The sequence below is a fragment of the Enhydra lutris genome, unplaced genomic scaffold (genome assembly GCF_002288905.1).
Source record: "Enhydra lutris kenyoni isolate GAN:26980312 unplaced genomic scaffold, ASM228890v2 scaffoldscaffold14, whole genome shotgun sequence".
NCBI classification, from domain to species: Eukaryota; Metazoa; Chordata; class Mammalia; order Carnivora; family Mustelidae; genus Enhydra; species Enhydra lutris.
Window position 1 is genome coordinate 2,739,825 of NW_019154098.1, and position 18,376 is coordinate 2,758,200.

Here is an 18,376-nt window from a genome sequence, read left to right on the forward strand (position 1 = left end):
AAGATGAAGGGTTAACTAAAGAAACGGGGACCCTGTCTTAACTTCTCATCCCATCACTGCCCACGCCATGCCCACGCGCACACACTCAACTCACGCCGCCCCGGCGGGAGACCGAGCGAGCGCTCTGTTCTACGAGGCATTTCATGTTGGGCAGTGAGACGCAGGCTAGACCCACGCCCTGTGCAGAGACAAGCCGCACTTCGAAAACTGAAACATGAAGGCGCTGGCACTTGAGTTCCGAAGATCGTGAGCTCGGCCGGGAAGGATTCCCGCTCGTCCCTCCGACCACAGGCCGAGAACCAAAATGACTATCTTTCTAGAAGTCTGTGACGTGCCAGGGGTGATGGGTGGGTCTTACGACACGAAGGCGAGCCTCCGCGGACTGCCCCTGTCTTTCACGAAACCGCAGCGAATTCCACGACTAGAACTTGGAGAGAATGCAAACCAGGCGGCCAGGGCGCGTGTGGCCAGGGGCTGGACCGTGTCTGCGCGCCACCGTCGTCCCCCGACCACGGGCAACGAGCGCGATGCTCTCCGGAGCCGTCACAACCTCTCTAGGTCCTCAGGCCTCCTACTCGGTGTCGGCATGAATGTAAAGATGCCACCAGGGGAGGTGATTCGTCAACTGCCCGTGAACTGCCAGGCCTGACGGGGGCGGCCTCCTGTCTCAGCCAGAAGAGCCATTGCTCATGCGCGTCTTTTTGAAAAACCAAATATCAAATCGTCCGCACTAATTACTCCCCACAGCTTGGCTTCGCCCTCCCTTGTCTGGCCGAGCACCCCACACGCTACCACCTCCAGAAGCCTCTGGGCCTTCACGGGAGCTCCCGGAGCCACACCAGAGCCCGCCCGCCACCCACCAGCACGGGGGCGGCCTCGCAGACACGCGGGCCGCGCGGCTCACCAGGACAGGCAGTCCTTGAGGGCGTTGTAATAGGGCAGCTTGGAGACCACGCACACGGCGAAGGGGACAAAGCAGCCAGCCATGCCCGCCGTCGGCCAGGACGGCTCCCAGTGCGCCTTGCCGTTGTAGAAACACGACTCGTCCTGCAGAGAAAGCCACAGGCCCGTGTCACCTCCCGACCCGGCCGCTCCCGGCTTCTATCATGAGCAGTGTGGGCCCCTGCAGACAGGAGCGAGAGGGCAGGGGCCTGGACAGCACCCAGCTCCCCCACCGCCCGGCCCGCGCTCCCTCCGTAGTCCCAGTCAGTGTGGATGGTGCCCTCGCCATGTCACTGGGAGCCCCAGTCACAGCAGACAGGCTCCCAGTGTCACTGGGAGTCCCAGTCAGAGGACAGGCCCCCGGTGTCACTGGGGGTCCCAGTCCACACAGGACCCCCCCCCCTGCTCCCGGTACCTGCTGTATGCAGTTCATGACATACTGAGGTGGCAGAGGTGGTGAGACCCACCCCGCCCGGGGGGAAGGGACCCACAGGGAGAACGGTAAGACACAGAACCGGCCGCGGGCTCTGCTCACGAAGGAAGAACGCTGTAGCGCTGAGCGTTTGTGTGTGTGCTGGGGCAGGGGTGCGGGTCTCAGCTGGGGGGTCTCAGCTGGAGAAAGCACCCGGCGCCGGGATTCCAGAGGCACAGACCACCGCGGAGCTTACGAGTGGCATGTCACGGGGGGCCACATTCCGGCCCCCATGGAGGGTAGTTTGGGGTGTCAGTAGGGATGGCGGGTGTGACAACAGCTTCACCTGGGGCTGGTGCAAACGTGAGGGTCTTGCGAGACGGGTGCTGGCAGAGCCCGGCAAGCAGCAGGCGCGTCGTTCGTCCGCCCACCGACATCGAACCGACGCCTACTGCCCACACGTCAGGGCGCTGGGGGCCCCGGGCAAGTCACCCCCCACCCCGTGCGACTGCTCGCGTCCTCATCTGGAGAGTGGGGTCGGTTCACTGTGGTGTGGATTAAATGAGAGCAGGAGGGTCGTGCCTGGAGCGGGCGGCCGGCACAGGAGGACCACAGCGCGTCTGCGCTCCGGGAGGGGCCGCGCGCAAGGCGGGGCGTGGGTGGTCCCTGGACACACGGGGAGGGCCCAGGGAACACCCCGAAACCATGCCGGCGCTGAGAGGACAGGCGAGCGGACAGGTGAGCACCCCAAAAGCCAGGTGTAGGGGGAGTCACGGGTAAAGCTGAGGGCGGTGACCTTTTTCAAACGCATAATAAAAATAACATGTACTTCTCATAGCAATCACTTCACAGACAAGCACCTTCCTGAACGACCCAGCCTCCCGTCCTGTGTCCGCGGGAAACACTACCAGGGAGGGGCAAGAACTCGGGCCCTCTCGTCTCCCACCACGACCTGACCCGGGCAGGCGGGCGGGCCCGTTGTCAATGTCACGGCTGCCGCAGCCCACACACACGGCCATGAGGGGTGGCCTCCCCGTGCTGCCCGCCACCTGCCCCGGGGACGCCCGGTCTAGACACTGAGGTTGTGCACTCAGACCCCAGCAGGACGCGGGGCTCCCCCGTGTTTCTGACGCACGCCAGGTGCGTCCACGCCACTCCACAGGCAGGAAGGGACAGAGCCCATCGAGTTGTGTCTCGTGCCCCCGACACTTAGGGATAACTCTCCCACCGCAGCTGCCCCGCCTCTGACGGCAGAGAGGGGAGGAAAATCCGGGCGGCCACCTCCCCTCAGTGTGGACTCCTAGACTTCCTGGATGAAGCGGTGGGGCCCCTTCTGCTCCCGAAAACCCTCCGACACAGGCAGCGGGTCACACCGCCTCTTCAGGTGCATGGCGGCCCCCACGAGCTCCCGAGAGGCCGGCAAGGTCACACAAGTGGCCCTGCCGGGCAGGAGAGGCCCAAAGCCATCACCCTGAGCAAAAGAACCCAAGCGACCCTCGGCAGTTGCGTGGGAAACCAGCCGCGGCTCACACACACCGGCAGTAGGACTCGGCCGTGAGGACAGAGGCGCTGCTGCCCCAGCATGGACGAACTCTGAACCCGTCCACTGAGCGGGAGCCGGACACAGAGGCCATGTGCAGCCCGAGTCCACCAACACCAGGTGTCCGGAGCAGGCAAACCCGTGGAGGCAGGAGGAGGGCCGAGGGAGGGACTTCCAGGGAGACGAACATCTTTTGGGATGGGACGCGGGAGGGGTTCCCAGCAGCAGGAGCGCACTTAGCACCACGGACCCACACCCACTAGAGTGGTCACAGGGGTGGTGGCTTGGGGTGTGTATTTTGGCAAAAATAAAAACCACCCCGGCCTGACTTCCGAGGGAATTCGCGTCAGTCACATACGCGCAGGGGCCGATAGTACTGGACAACCGCGCCGTACGTTCTGTTCCCACAGACGTCGGTCAGCACCAGGAAGTGGACACAGTCCTCCTTCGGCTCCGAGGCCACGTACATACCCCCTGTGGATGAGGAAAGGAGAGGAAATCTTGTCACGACCCCGCAGCAACCACCTCTGAGCCCAGGCTGCCCACGAGCCCACTTCTCGGCCTACAGAGCCTGGCCTCACCCTGCCAGCTGTGGCACCTGGGGGGTCGGGCCACTGGCCAGCCACCACCCCCTGTCCCTCTGCAGGACCCATTTCTCGGCCACTCTCTGTGCTCTGCAAGATCTAGAGAAGGAGCACGAGGACAACCTCAGACAAACCCCTTGGGGTGCGCCTGGGGGAGGCGAACGTGTCTGAGCACAGCGGGCACGGGGCTGTCCTCGCTCTTCCTGGGTTGTAATCCCTGAGACCAGGAGACAGCAGCCGTTCCCGACGGAACCTTCCAGACAGGAAATGACAGAGGGCAAGTCCCTACTCCGTTTTCTACATCAGCCACTCGGCATTTCTCACGGACCAGGGGGAAACAGGAGGGCCGCCCACTGCCAGGAACGGACCAGGTGGGGAAAGCATGAGCTCCCGGGCTGTGGGTCCCAGGGGCACAGAAAACAGGGGCCGGGGAGCCCGGACCAAAGCACGCCCTGGGGGGAGACGCTGGAGGCTCACTCGTCCTGATCCACAAGCTGACCTTTGGAAGACAGACCCGCTAATCTAAGGGGAAAATCGCTGGAAAACACATATCCCGACTGCACTGGCCAACCCCACAGCCCCTCGCCAGGGACTTGTTCTCCGACGTGCGGGGGCTACACTACGTGGACTACATATCCTTCAGCTCCCGAACCCCCTCGATGAAGATAACGGAGCCCTGCAGTTTGACCTCAAGGCTGCCAGGGGTCACCAGCCCCATCTGTTGCCCTTTCTTGACTTGGTTTCCAGATGGCACCGTGGGTGTGGTGGAAGGTGGGGCGGGGGATACCTGGGAAGCAGAGCTGCGGCAGGGCGAGCAGGTCCACGCCATCGGGGACACTAACATCTTCAGGAGGGAGGCCCTTCCAGGGCTCTGTTTTGGGCTTGTCCCTCTTCTTCCTGAAGGAGCGCCTTCTGGCCTTGCTCAGAGTCGCAGAGGGGACGCCGGCCGTCTGACTGTCCTCCTTAGTGACGAAAGGAGGCACAAACACGGACAGGACCTCTGGATCGAGAGGAGAGGGGCTGCCGACCCCCTTCTTGAGGGACACCTGAAGCGGGGACAAATTCGAGTAAGCCACCGGGCACGGGTTTCACCACCAGCGGCCCAGGACAGGGAGGAGCTCGGAAGCTGCTTTCAGGAACCTGTGGGGTCGCGCGCTCAGGCGAGTCACCCCACGGCGCAGGGTCTGGCTCTGCGGCTGCCCCTGGGCACACAGCCTGACGGTTCCAAGCCTGGCCGACAGGCAGACCCGAGCTCAAATCCAGCTCTGCTAGGACCGCAGCAGCGAACGCAGCATCCCTGAGCTTCCCACTGCAGGGGGCAGGGTCACAGGTCAAGGCCTCAACCCCAACGCCCAACACCAGAGGCCCCACATGCCCTCAGAGGCTGGCAGGCGGGGGTCCTGTATGCTGTCCGGCCGCTGCAGATGGGGTGCCGACGCCCTGCCCCACACCAGCGGTCCTGTCGCCACTGACCTGGGGACACAGACTGAGGGGTGAGCAGGACAGGCGGCCTCAGAGAGAAGAGACGCACCCTTCCTCCCGCAACCAAATGGTCGCCCGGGGTCTACACGATGGGGTCATTCGGACAGAACATTTGTAAACTTTAACTCGGTACCCAATTTTTACAAAACGTTTCACGTTTTCACTCTCCCCCCAGATGATAGAAAGAGCACGGGCTCTGCCCCGATCTCTGTTCTGTCTGGCTACGAATCCTGAGAGAGCCGAGTCTGCGGACACGGCTGCCGGGCTGCGTCCCGAGCCCCCGGACGAGGTCGACGGGCCGAGACAACGAAGCGGGCAGGTCAGCCCCATGCTAGCGGAGAAACAGAGAGGTCAAGGGCAGGAGTTGCTGGGCGGAAAGCACGTGGGAGGGTGGGAGGATGCCAGGGTGGGTGGGCAGTGGGTGACAGAAGATCTCTGAGGGACTCAGGGCATCAGGAAGGACGTCACTGTCACTGGGAGAAACAGAACCGTCACCGGCAGGAAAGGGACGGCCAGCAACCTGGTTTCAGTGAGAATCGTGGAAGCAGAGGGGAACTCTCCCTCTTGGAGGACCCATACCACGCCGCCGGTAACCGTACGTTAGAAAGCTTGTTTTTATGCTGTGTGATTTCAATTCAGGCAATGATTTCTTTATGTTGAAGAAAACGGTTAATACCAGTGGGAACAAAGACCAAACACGGGAAATCCATATTATTGGCTAATTTTTAAATCTTTGTGCATCAGGCATGAAAGGAAACCACGGCTTGAGTTATATAAAACCTTTTGAAAAACTTCCTATCAAAATCCAGCACTCGGACCTATTTATCTATGAAAGTATGTGCGTCCACTCCTTCCTCCCATCAAACATCACATCCGGGAGGACAGGGCACAGCTGGCCACACTGTGCAGTCCCTTTCCTGCGACCTCCCCTCTGCCCTTTCCCTCCGCCCTGGGCTCCTGGGTAGGGCGCCATCCCCGCCCCATCCCCGCCCCCCAGGGCTGACTCCTTTCCTGCCAATCCCAGACCACACCCAACTGCCTCCCGACAGGACAGACGCAGTGGGTCCCTGAAATTACAGCTTCAAAAATGAATCTCCTGCTGATTTCCCTGAACCCCGAGCTTCCACTCCTGCACTCCGCTGTGACAGAGGCAGTGACCCTCGGGTCTGCGGAGCCGCCCCAGCTCCTGCTCTCACTCCAGCTGAGAATCCACACTGCAGGGCCGCTGGCCTGAAAGGTCTCCAAGAGCAGCCCCAGGGCCACCCCATCTGCATATATCCAAACCTCGCAGCCACCTCGCCCATGGTTCAGAGGGGTTACAGATTCCCCCCAAACTCATCCTTCAAAGTTTCTGCCAGGAGGATGACATTGCCTCCTCCCACCGGGCCCAGGGCACCCCACCTGCACCTCTGGCCACTCTCACAAACAGGGGGCACCTGGGGGATTCAGTCGGTGAAGTGCCTGCCTTCGGCTCAGGTCTTGATCTCAGGGTCCTGGGATGGAGTCCCACATGGGGCTCCCTGCTCAGTGGGGAGTCTGCTCCTCCCTCTCCCTCTGCCCCTCCCCCCAGCCGCTTGCGCATGAGCTCTCTCCCCCAAATAAATAAAAATCTTAAAAAAAAAAAAAGAGAGACACATATGACCTCATCACATGTCCCAGCGGGCAGTGGCTCCTACCACCTAGGGCCAGCTTTTTTACCTGCAGACCCTCTGACGGGCTCAAACCAGCCTCCCAGACCCTGCCCGTCCCTCCACCAGAATGAAAACTTGAGTCTGTTCCCGTACGTTATTGTCACTACTACGTATTCCTTGTACGTATCACACGTGTGCCTATGTCACAGAGCAGGACGACAACCTGGACCACACGCCTGAGCCGTGGGCCAGCCTGCTCGGGTGCCAGCGTGCCCCCAAAGCCGTGTGCCACTGAACCTCATTCTCTGGACACAAGCGCCCATATTCCCAGGTTTCTCCCTGCTCTCCACTCTGCCTGACACGTGACCAGCGCCCTCCCTGCTCCACCTTCACCAGGGACCCCCTCCCCTTCACCCCCACCGGAGGGAGACTTTCCTTACCTGAAGACAGGCCAGCAAGCCCCTGGCTCCTCCCCTCCTACAGCACCTCCTCCCGCCTCCCCACCCTCCTCCCCTCCTGGAGCACCTCCTTCTGCCTCCTCCTCTGCTGGCTCAGCACCTTTGGAGCACTGATGCCGGCACAGGGGAACTATGTCACCTTCAGAGCTGCTGGGAGGGAGAGGTGGGGACTGTACGGTTTCTCTCCATGTCCCCAGTCCAGCACAGGAGACGGCTCTCAGGGGGTGCTGCCATCCCCCACAGCCTGGGCTCCGCGATCTCGCAGAGCACACTCAGTCTGCGTGGAACATGGTCGGTTCTCACACTAGCACCAATAAACTACCTCTCGCTCCTTCTACTCATCTGGGCGCTTAGAGTGAAATGGCCGAACGTCCGCTGACCGGGCACCTATAGCTCATCGCACACTGTCTTTCCTCGGAACGTATATCCTTGCTGTCTCCTCAGGCCAGATAAGCAGCACAGTCTCACGTTTAAAAGCGAACGACAATGCGGGAAGAATAAAAGAACAGAAAGGCAAGACCTCCCCTGATTCTGAGAAACGGTGGTCAGTGCCCTGTGCGGGAAATACCGTCTTCCCACGTCTCCGGTGTTTATCAGTCTGATCTCCCCCTCCATACCATCAGCCCCTTCCAACAGTTCCACCAGCTTTTTTCCCCACTTACGCACACAGCGCGGCCGACTTTCCTGTCACAGCTGGGACCACACGGGGCCACTCGGGGATGACTCAGTAGCGTACCTGCCCCGTCCCCTACCGAGGGACCGCGGGGGTGCTCTCGGTTCTTCATCACGCGCGCAGTCTGAGCAAAGGGGGCAGTGGACAGTGCACTGCCGCACATCTGCACACGTCCGACTGCATAACCAGCGCAAGTTCCAGAAGGCACAGTCCTGGATCCCAGAGCATTGTGACCGCCCTTCCTCCCCTCCGGGTGAGACAAGGTCCACCTCCACGGACCGCTGACACCCATTCTTGCTCTCCTCTCGCAGGCACTGATTTACTAAGCCCTCCCCGGTAACAACCATTTCAGTCCGAAAACCCAGAGCTAATAACAAAACGTGAGACACACGACGCCCTGCCTCCCAGCGCCACAGATTTATTTCTACAGATACAGAGTGGCACTGATCGTCGTACAGGATGGGTCATCGTTCATGAGATAAGACGGGAAACAGATTTTTTTTTAATGCTCTAGAACTGTGCTGTCCACCACCGTGAAGGGCCACGTGGCTATTGAAATTGAAATTAATTAAAAGTAAATGAAATTTCAAGTCCAGCTCCTCAGTGGCCACGCTTCAAGCACCTGGTAGCCACGTGTGGCCAGTGGCTGCCGCACTGGATGGCACAGATGAGAAGCACGGGCGTCATCACTCAGGAAGTCTGGTGGACCCTGCTGCTCTGGAAACCGAAGGCCGAAGGCCAGGACGCTCTCCACCAAGAACCGTTACAGTGTTGCCTTCGCACGCAAGAATTAGGCTTAGTGACCTACTCTATGAACACTGGTCTCTGTCGGCTGGGAGGGCTGGCAGTGGGTCCTTCCACACCCCACGCCTAGTCTCCACGGCAACCACAGGGTGCAGGGAAATGCAGGCCCAGAAACTCCCATGGGGACCGACCTGTAGGCTCCAAGTCATTGCCACTAGACTCACAGAGCGAACACCACCCCATCCGAGAAATGAAATGGGAAGTTCGGACACCTCGCTACCCTCACAGTAAGTCGGATGTTTTGCGTACCTCCGGGCTTGTTCTGCTGCCAAGCAAGAATGCCTCAACGACAGAGAATTGGGGGTTTTCAAAGTTATAAAAACGCCTCGGACGCTGGGAATAGAACTGCTGTAAGAGCAAAAGTAGCCAAGTGAAGTCATTTGTTTGGTTAACTGGAACGTCAGCACCGGCCTTAAAGGAGGCGCAGTCCAGGAAGCTGGGCCCATCCCGCCAGGCTGCCGTGCTCCTGCTCTCCGCCTCCTGCCGAACCCCTAACAGAACCCGCATGCAGGAGAGAAAGGGTAAGAGTCAAAATGCAGAGCAGCAAGCGGCCCGCTCGCCTGGGAAAGCCGTGGCCTGTCTGGGTCAGGAAAGCACCCCTGCGCACACCGAAGCTGAATCATCCCGCTCTCGAGACGCGTCTCACCCTGGGGCAACCGACACGTGTGTTGAAATCACCCAGAAGCAACTGAAACCAGGTCATTTCCTATGAGAAGAAAAAGGAGGAAATGCCATTTGGCAAAGTAGAGGCAGGGAGATAACTCGGTCACTGAGGGTCAGAGGAGACAGTGGTCAAAAGGGGATGCAGACGTGGGGGGGCGGGGGGAGTAAGAAAGGAGGGAAACGCAGAGACCACAGAAGTCAGCTCTGTATTAAAGTCAAGGAGATGGGGCTCCTGGGGGGCTCAGTCGGTGTCAGCGAAGCGTCTGCCTTCTGCTCAGGTCATGATCCCCCGGGGTCCTCGGATGGAGCCCTGCTCAGGCTCCCTGCCCTGTGGGCAGTCGGCTTCTGCTTCTCCCTCCGCACCTCCCCCTCTCCTGCTCGCTCTCTCTCTCTCTCCCTCTCTCAAGTAAATAAATATAATTTTAAAAAATTAAGGAGATTAAGAGCCATTTCTCCAGTTAATTTTTAGCCTATCTGGCTTCTCCTGCTGACCTCAGCCCTTCCACTCTGCCTCCCTAAACACGCCGGTGCCCTCCTGCACCTCCTCCGCTGTCGTCCAGAACGAGATATGGACCTGCCCAGATAACTGGGCGGTGGAGCGGGTAACCTTGGAGTCCTCTGGGCATCGCCACCCACCGGAGAAAAATGCCACAGACAGAGTCGTACGGACGTCCCGAGCTAAGAGAGAAGGCGCCGAGCGATCCGGAGGCGAGGGTCGCGCAACCAAAGTGAAGTGAGGGCGCGGGAAGGAGACGCGGACCGAGAGTGTCCCAAACTGCGCTTTCCGGGAAAGGGCGCGTCACTCCGGCTGCCCAGACACAGGGAAATGGGGTGGGGGGGTCGGGGGCGCAGCCTTTCGTGCGCGCGACAAGCAGCCAGGCTTCCCCGCGAACGGCCCCAACACCGCCACCCGCACCCAGGAGACGGCGAGTCCGGCACGCGAAGGACCCCCTTTCCTCCGGGACGTGAACCCGCGCCCCGGCCGCACCCCTCACCCTCCTCCCCGCCCCCCGCCCCCCGCCCGCCTCCACCCTGCCCAGGTGTGCGTCCCGGAGCACCGGCAGGGGCGTCCTCCGAGCCCGCGCTCCTCTTCGGGGCCGCTCCCGGAGCCGCAGCCCCCGCGACTGCTCCTGGCGGGAGGCAGCCACGTCCCCGCACCCGGCGGGCCGCGGCGGGGGGTGAGCCCGGCAGGGGGCCCCGCGCACCGCCCCCACCGCGCAGACGCCGGCGAGCCACGGCCGGACCCGCGCTGCGAGCGCAGCCGCCGCCCGGGCGCTCCCGCCTCAGTTTCCCCGCCGGCCCTTACCTCGGGGCCGCGGAGGCTGTCCCGGGAGGGCCCCAGCAGCGCGCACAGCTCCAGCAGACCCGAGGGCAGCGCCAGGTGGGACGGCGCGGCCTCCGCCATAGCTGCTCGGCGGCCGCGGCCCGCTGCGCGCACCCCGCTCGGGCGCCTCGGGCCGCCGACCCGACCCCAAGCCCGCGCCCCGCGCACTCGCAGCGCCGCCTCACACTGCACTGCGAAGCCCCAGAGCCGCCCGGTCCGCGCAGGAGCCGTCCGCGGGGCGGGGCCTCCGGGGGGCGGGGCCGGCTGCCTTACCGGGGGGCGGGGCCTTCCTGGGGGCGGGGCCAGCGGAGCCTGAGGGGGCTCGGGGACGGGACCTCCCCTGGGGGCGGGGCCGGCCGCGCCTGAACTGTGCCTGGAGGGGCGGGGTCTCTCGGGGGCGGGGTCTGGCCGGGGCGGCCGCGGGGCCAGACGCCAGGTCGTCATTTCCGAATCGGTCCGCGGGTCCTGGCGCGTGCGCGCTAAGCGCGCGCGCAGCCCCCCCCTTTGGTCCCGCCCCGCCCACCGCCCCCTTCCCGGCGAGCTGGGGAAGGACTGGGTGGTGTCCACAGGTGGCGGGCGAGGGCGCCCAGACCCAGGGGCCGAGGGCGTGAAAGTCACCTGCTGTGGCGGGCCCCGGGGCCAGCCCTCCAGGGCGTGAACAGACCCAGGAGCCTGGACCGCGGGGTGGGCCGGGCGCGGACGGCGGAAGGGGCTGGCGGGGAAGGGGTAGAACCATCCGTTCCCGGTTCGTAACAGCCAGGTTGACCTCGCTGGCCCTGTCCGGAGAGAGCTGGAGGGATGCTCAGCAGGGCACCCGGGGTGAGCACCGCTGGAATGGATGGAGCCTGGGAGCGCGGAGAGGAGACAGGGCCCGCACCTGGCCAGCTCCGCACCGGCGCGATCCCGGAGGACCGTGGGCCTCCCCCAGCCGCAGACCGGGCTCAGGGGGCTGGCTTTCGTGCCCAGTCCCGGTCCCAGCTCTGTCTGGGACTGAGCCCCGCATACAGAGCCCTGCTCAGCCGGGAGCCTGCTTCTCCCTTTGCTGTTCCCTTGCTTGTGCTGTCACTCTAGCTCTCAGATAAATAAATAAATACATACATACATACATAAATACATAAATAAAATCAAATCTTGGGGGGGATCTCAGCGGGAAATGATTCCAAAGGAATGTTTCTAGTTCAAATAATCTATGATTCATTTTTAAAAAAAAAAAAAAACCTCAAATGCTTAATAATGGTGTCAAACATCTGTCATCAGCCTGAGAAGAAAGGGAACAAGGCAATGTCGGAATCACAGGGGGACGGGGTGGGCCTGGATCTGGGGACACAGGGATTCCTCCATCCCTCCCGGCCTGCTGAGGCCCCTACCGCCTGCAGCCTGACTTCCGGGATCCGAGTTTCACTCACTAAGTCACCTATTGGCTGTGGGTCACTGCTGGTTCTCCTTTAGGTCTGAAGGCCATCGGGCGCCCCAAGATCTCACTGGTCTCCAGTGAGACAAGTAGTTACAGTCACTGATTTCAAAAGGACAGGTCTTGCTTGTCCTTGTCTGGCTCTCTCCATCGTGTTTTCACTCTTGGTGGACTCCGCACAGGGCAGAGTGGAGTTACCCATGATTCCCCAGTGCTCGGAGAGGCTCACTGATGTGGCTTGGAGGCATGAGCCCCCCCAGGGAGGCAGCAAAGACCTGGGCTCCGGGGATGTGGGCTGGAGCCTGGCTCTGTGTGAGCTGTGGGACAGCCAAGCTCCTCAAACCTTCCTGTTTGTTTAAATACGCTGGGTGTGGTCAGGATTCCGGGAGGTAAACACTTGGCAGCTGTCAAGAAGGCCCAGTGAGGCTCGGGCTAGAGCAGCGTCCTTTCCTCCAAGACGTGCAAGAGTGGGTTTGAGGAAAGGAACTCCGGGTAGGAATGGGCCCGGGCCTGGCTGTGGCCGTGCACGGGGCCGTGAGGTTCTGCTTCTCTGGGCCTCACTCCTTACCGCCCGAGAAAGCCTGAGGTCCTCCACGGGCTCCTTCCTCACTGTGTGCTTTTCCCTGAGTCCTGGAGAAAGCACTGATGGGACACAGAAGTGCAGATAACCAGCCATCAAAGGCATAGGTGGAAAAGCCTCTTAAGGGTCCCCAAGAGCCAGGAAAGGCAGACGATGCAGGCGAGGGAGAAGGGGGCGCACGTGGAGCCTGGGTAACAAGACCACCAGCGCAGGACATAGCTGGGCCCTACACGGGAGTCAGGGAAGGGGCAGCAGGCGCCAGCCCGAGAGCTCGCTGTCACTGTGCTCGCTGCACAGGGGCTCTGGCTGCAGGCATCCCCTCCCCCCATTCCTGCAGAGCAGCCTTGCTGCTCTCACTCTCAGGATTACTGTGAAGAGCAAAGGAGAAAATAGATATGAAAATTGTTTGTAAACCGTAAAGGACGGAGGCAAAAATAGGGGGATGGGCACGCCGTTGTGAGTACGCTGAACCACACAAAACTGCCCACTCTGAAAAGGGTAATTTTATGCTCTGGAATTTCACCTCAATAAATTATTTTTTAATGGAGTTTATTTTTTTAAAGATTTATATATCACCTAGAGAACGCAGGCTCGCCTGCGTAGTGTGGGGGAGGGGCAAAGGGCGAAGGAGAGATCTCCAGCAGGCTCCCCGCAGGGCTGGATCCCACAATCCCAAGACCACCACCTGCGCCAAAACCAAGAGTCTGACGCTCCACCCACTGTACCGCCCACGGGCCCCTCTAAGGGGGTTAGAGGATACAGTCTCAAATCGTGGTGTATAGCAAATTCGCCTTGTGCATTTTAGCAGTGGTTTAGGTGTGAAAATTCTTTTAAATATAGGGAGTAGAGAGAAAGCTTCAGGACATTGGATTTGGCAATGATTTCTTGCATATGATGCCAAAAACACAGGCAATGAAAGAGAAAATAGATAAATTGACTTCATCAAAATTTAAAGCTTTTTGGGCATCAAAGGACACCATCAAGGGCGTGAAAAGGCCACCCACCGAATGGGAGAAACATTTGCTTATTCCCTTATCTGCAAGACAGGGATGACGCCCACCTCACCCGCTGCTGGAAAAATTGAACATCGTAGGGGCTGTGGAAGAGCCTCCTGCAGAGAGCGAGGAGAGCGGGACATTTGAATCTTTACAAGTCCGACCTCGGGGTGTGGCCCCAGCGTCTCCAGCCCCACCCCTCCCTGTGCCTCTCCTGCACCACCCAGACTTGCTCAGGGACCCTCCCTCCGCCCAAATGCATGGTGCTTTCCTCCTCCCTGCAGGCTGCCCAGCACGCACCTCCCCGGTTCTGGCGGCACGTGCATTCTCCCAACTCCTCCCCCAGTGGGAGGGGCTGCCTCCCTCTGAACCCTACAACCCTCAACTCACCTTTCCAGCCTCCTCATTCTCAATCACCTGCTGCAAATCTTGATTCCGATATTTGCTAAGTATTTGACCTTGGGCCAGCGACTTAATCTCTCTGGGCCTATCTACTACCTACTTCTCAGGGCTGCTCCGAGGGCCAGCGTTGCATAGACCATGGCGATGGTCAGGTGCAATTGGCGTGGCCTTCTGTCCTCACGGTTTACGGGAATTATCCTCAGGGCCCGTCCTCTGGCTTCAGGATAAGTAGACACGTATGACCCAGAGCACAGCACGTGGACACGTGCACATGTGGCCGAGCCCAAACCCTCGCCGCTGAATGCGCGCTCTGCGGCGTCCGGGTGCTCCTCGCCACGGGCGGGGGACTGTTCGTTCAGTGTTTGTTGTACGTCCGTGTACACAGGCTCCTGCACACACAGGCTGGGATTTCAGCCGCGCTGGTGAGCGGACACTGAGCGACGGCTTTGTAGCCCGCCATGTGTTCCTTTGCAATGTACAACGAATTTATTTTCACGCAGATGTGCGAAGGCTTCCAGCGGAAAAACAGATCTTCTCTCTTCCCTATGCTTTTCGGCTCAGCTACTCCGCTTGTCCTTTCTCCAGGGTCCAAATGCCCCAGGGGTATGTCCTCTTTCCACCCCTGGCAGCCTGGGTCAGCCCTTCCCTGAGGCTTTCCGGGCCCGCTCTCACCTCATCCTGCCTCCCACCCTGCGGCTTCCGAAGAACCTGCCGCCTTGCCCTTTGGCACCTTCACCAGACATTTGCCTGTTGAGCATTTTCTGTTATTTCTTTTTGAATAAATTCATCCTGCAGGGTTCCAGGGCATTTTCCTCCCCCTACCCTCGCTCAGTGTATGTCGATCCCAGGAGACCAAGCGTTCTGGAAAGATCTGGGGCACCTCTCTCCTTCCCCAGCAACACGGAGCTGCACTACAACTGGTTGTTTGTTTGTTTTATATTTTATTTATTTATTTGACAGACAGAGATCACAAGTAGGCAGAGAGGCAGGCAGAGAAGCGGGGGGGTGGGGGGAAGAGGGGGAAGCAGGCTCCCCACTGAGCAGAGAGCCGGATGTGGGACCCTGGGATTATGACCTGAGCGGAAGGCAGAGGCTTAACCCACTGAGCCACCCAGGCGCCCCTACAACTGGTTTTTAAACCATTAAATTATTTATTCCTCACAAAAATCCAGAGCCAAGGGCTCGCTGGTTTTCCATGTGAAAATATAAGCCAGGCTTTGACTTTTCTGGGTAAAGTTTGCATATCCCCAAAGAAAAACACGAGTCTGAATAAACAGTTTTCTCCAGGAAATGAGCGGACCAGCATGTTGGGAGAAAAGGTTCACCGTGAAGCGCTGAGATGCAATCACTTCCGGACCCAGGCCGTCTGAAGGCACTAGCTAGGAAGGCGCCTCATCTCCCAGCCTCAGTGTCCTCATTTCTGTTGGGGTGTTTATTGAGCACCTACTATAGGTCTGGTCCTATGATAGCAGCTGGGCGCACAAAGAATAAAACACAAGCCCTCCCCCCAGGAGCTCCTGGGCCGGCAGGGGCGCACCCATGGGAGAAGGGAGGCAGAGGCACTGAGGAATCAGAGCCGTGTTCCGGGGGGCTCAGGCAGGAGGAGAAGCCCCTGAGACCAGCCACGAAGCTGAAGAGGCATTTCCCAGGGAGAAGAGGAGCGCCCGGCAGGCGAGGCAGAGGGGACGGCGCGGCGTGTGCAGAGCCCACAAGCGAGCACTTGGGTCCTGCAGCTGAGGAGCTGGCGAGGGAAGTCTGTCCTGCCCGCCGCTCTGCCCTGGCCCGGATCAGGGTCCACGGCATGGCGGCCACCACCTTGCCAGACACCTCTGACCTCCCGCCCTAAGCAGCTGGAGAGCCCCACTGGCGAAGGTAGTTTTCTCTTCCAAATGTTCATGAAGAGGAGGAAGCCACGTGTTGGGAAGTGCTAACTGCGAGGCTCCCTCGGAGGCTGAATAATCTCAGAGCTCAGCGCCTCCTGGGGCTCGCAGGGGTGCAAAGGGCGGCCCATCACTGCGGACCCAGATCCAACAAGCCCTCCACCAGGCCCTGCCCCGAGCGGCGCTGGGCCATGTGTCAGGCTGGCCCCGTGGTCCTGCAGGGATCCTAGGCGGTGCCCAGGTCCCGCCAGGCTTCTCAGGCCCGCGTCACCTCGGGTCAATGCTCTGCGTTGTTGGTGGCAAAATGGAAGCAACAGTGCTCCCCTCCCCTGAGGAGCGACTCCCGTTCTGCACGAGAAACGTCCATCACATGTCTCCCGTGAGCCGGCCACCATCGGGCCTGGCAGTTCTGGGGCGTCCTGGGGTAGAAATCGGCTCTGCCCTGACGTGGACCCGGCCCAGCGCCCGCAGGCTGGGGACCCCAGGCCGGCCATTCGCACCCTGCGTACATCGCCTCCCGGGCCCAGCTCCCAAACATCCAAACATCCCGAGATGTTTGATGAGTAAGAGGATAAAGTCCTCCCGTCCGTGGTGAGGGTCCAGCTGCCCCACAGGGTGCTGGCCATTCAGCAGGGACTCGCCAACCCAGTACTGAGTTAGAAGGATAAAGTCACAGGAAAACACGCGCTATGGCATCAGGTAGCAAAGTCCAAGCGTGGACAGACACACCAGGGTCAGAAGAGTGTAAGGCAGGACAACGGGTGCCCACGCTGAGTTCGGGATGGGAGCGGAGGCCGTGTGAGTGCTCGGCAGGTGGGGCAGGAGGGCCCGTGTTACCACAGTCAGACACGTTCTTCGTAAATATGAAACACTTCGTAAATCTGAAAAAAGGGAAAGCCAATGGTCCCGTCTATTTCTGGAGCACCATTGTGTTTCCAACAATGCGATTGCGTGGACAGTACTTCCCCCACTTCAGACCCCACGCACCTGTCCCCGATGTCCCGAGACAGCGAGCAGGTTGCAAGGATGGGGACAAAAGGTGACTTCCACAGGAAACAGGAAACCAGCGGTGCCCAACGGGTCGTCAGCTGCCACTGTGGTCAGCCGCTGCTGGTGCTCAGGCGGGAGGAGGGGACGGATGCGAGAACTATCTTAACCCATCCAGACCGGGAATCAAGACTAGTAAAAAGAGGCAGCTGACAGTGAATGGGTGGAAAAGAGGAAGAAAGGCGCTAACCTGCACTTGAGAGAGGCCAAGGTGACTCAAGGTTATTGTCCTCTGCACCTGTGGTTCCTGCTGCCCTAGAAGGCTCTTTCCCCTTCCCTCCCCGGTAACTCTGGTTTACCTTTCCTTGGATCAGATACCACCTCCCTTCAGGAAGTCCCCCACGCCCCTGTACCTGCCTCCCTGCTTCCCAGTTAGGGCGACCCTCCACACCCCAATGCAGCTCTCAGGCCCTCATTGTGTTCCTCCGACCATGAGGCCCGTGACCTCTGTGCTGCCCCTGGGCTTCTAACCTCCTAGCCAGCCTTCCCCCTCACCTGCTCCCAGCTCCGGAGTCTCGGGCCACCCCAGCCCTCTCCGGCGGCACTCTTCAGAAGACAACGTGCTGCCCTACATCCCGTCCGGGGCAAAGGGCACGAGCGCTGGCGGCGACAAGACCCCTCTGAGCCCGCCCTGCACCCTTCGCCAGCTGCGAAGGGGAGAGCCAGACGGACCCCATGAGGCTGGCATGAAGGCACAGTTGGACCCTCAGTCCAAGACAGATGTCCCTGCTCCTGGACTCTCCCCTCCGGGGGACCCCCTGCGACACTACCCAGCCTGGCCAGGGCCGACGGAGGTGAGGGGCAGGCTGTGGTGATGCCGGCGAAGTCTGCCCGCCCAGCCCGTGCGCACTGCCTCATGTAGACACGTGCATCCTCTTCTCCGTTGCCTGCAACACCATGACGACGCGCCCCCCCACTTCGTAGATCAGGACCCGAGGCTCAGGCAGGTCAGCCACGGACCCAAAAGCGTCCAGTGGTCAGCGCGAGGAGGCACACCTGGGCCAGTCTGCCTCCAAAGCCCAGGCCCCTGCCCGAGGCTGACCTTGCTCTGTGTGTGGCCAGAGCCTTCCCGGGGCGAGACAGGCTCACCCCCGAGGGAGCCCTTCAGCCCCTCTGCAGGGGTCCTGACGTCTGCTGGGCAGTTAACAACAGCTCCCTCATGGGAACGGTATACTAGAAGGGCTTTTCAGACCACCGGGCCAAAGTCAGTCCAGTCTGTAGCTCCCAGGACGGTGAGAGTTCAAAGCCGTCACCTCACAGTGCTTTGTAAGTGCAGGTGGGGCCTGTCTCCCCCCACACACGGTGCGTGTTGGCATGGACACTGGGGAGGGCTGGTGGCCTCCCTGTCTCTTCACCACCCAGGGCGGGGCTTCCAGCTGGGTCCTGAACAAGCTCAGAAAGGTCAGAGCAGGGCCTCAGGGACACAGAAGGGGGGCCTCTGCTGCCAGACTGGAACGACTTTCCCCAAAGAGACAGGATTTCTCCTCCCAGGGCTCTTGAAGGAGCCTGTGGAGCTCAGTCCTAGCAGGGCACGCTCTGTCCCGGCCC

General features: G+C 60.6%; 1 protein-coding gene across 10 annotated transcripts in view; it reads right to left on the reverse strand.

Moving 5' to 3' along the window:
- The window catches only part of LOC111146671 (DENN domain containing 3), a 50,619-nt gene extending 39,933 nt beyond the window's left edge, over window positions 1-10,686 (reverse strand). For 3 of the 10 annotated variants that reach the window (XR_002640550.1, XM_022502324.1, XM_022502318.1), the window contains exons 1-4: window positions 10,496-10,682; window positions 4,266-4,524; window positions 3,253-3,368; window positions 905-1,047 (exon numbers count right to left, since the gene is read on the reverse strand). Coding sequence is in view for 9 of the 10 variants with exons in the window: in XM_022502324.1 (XP_022358032.1) it covers window positions 905-1,047; window positions 3,253-3,368; window positions 4,266-4,524; window positions 10,496-10,594 (617 nt within the window). In the remaining variant the exon portion in view is untranslated. Of the gene's footprint in view, window positions 1-904; window positions 1,048-3,252; window positions 3,369-4,265; window positions 4,525-5,740; window positions 5,756-10,495 lie in introns of all 10 variants that reach the window. The other 7 variants (XM_022502322.1, XM_022502323.1, XM_022502326.1 and 4 more) reach the window with 5 other exon arrangements.
- Between the last annotated feature and the right edge of the window lie 7,690 nt (window positions 10,687-18,376).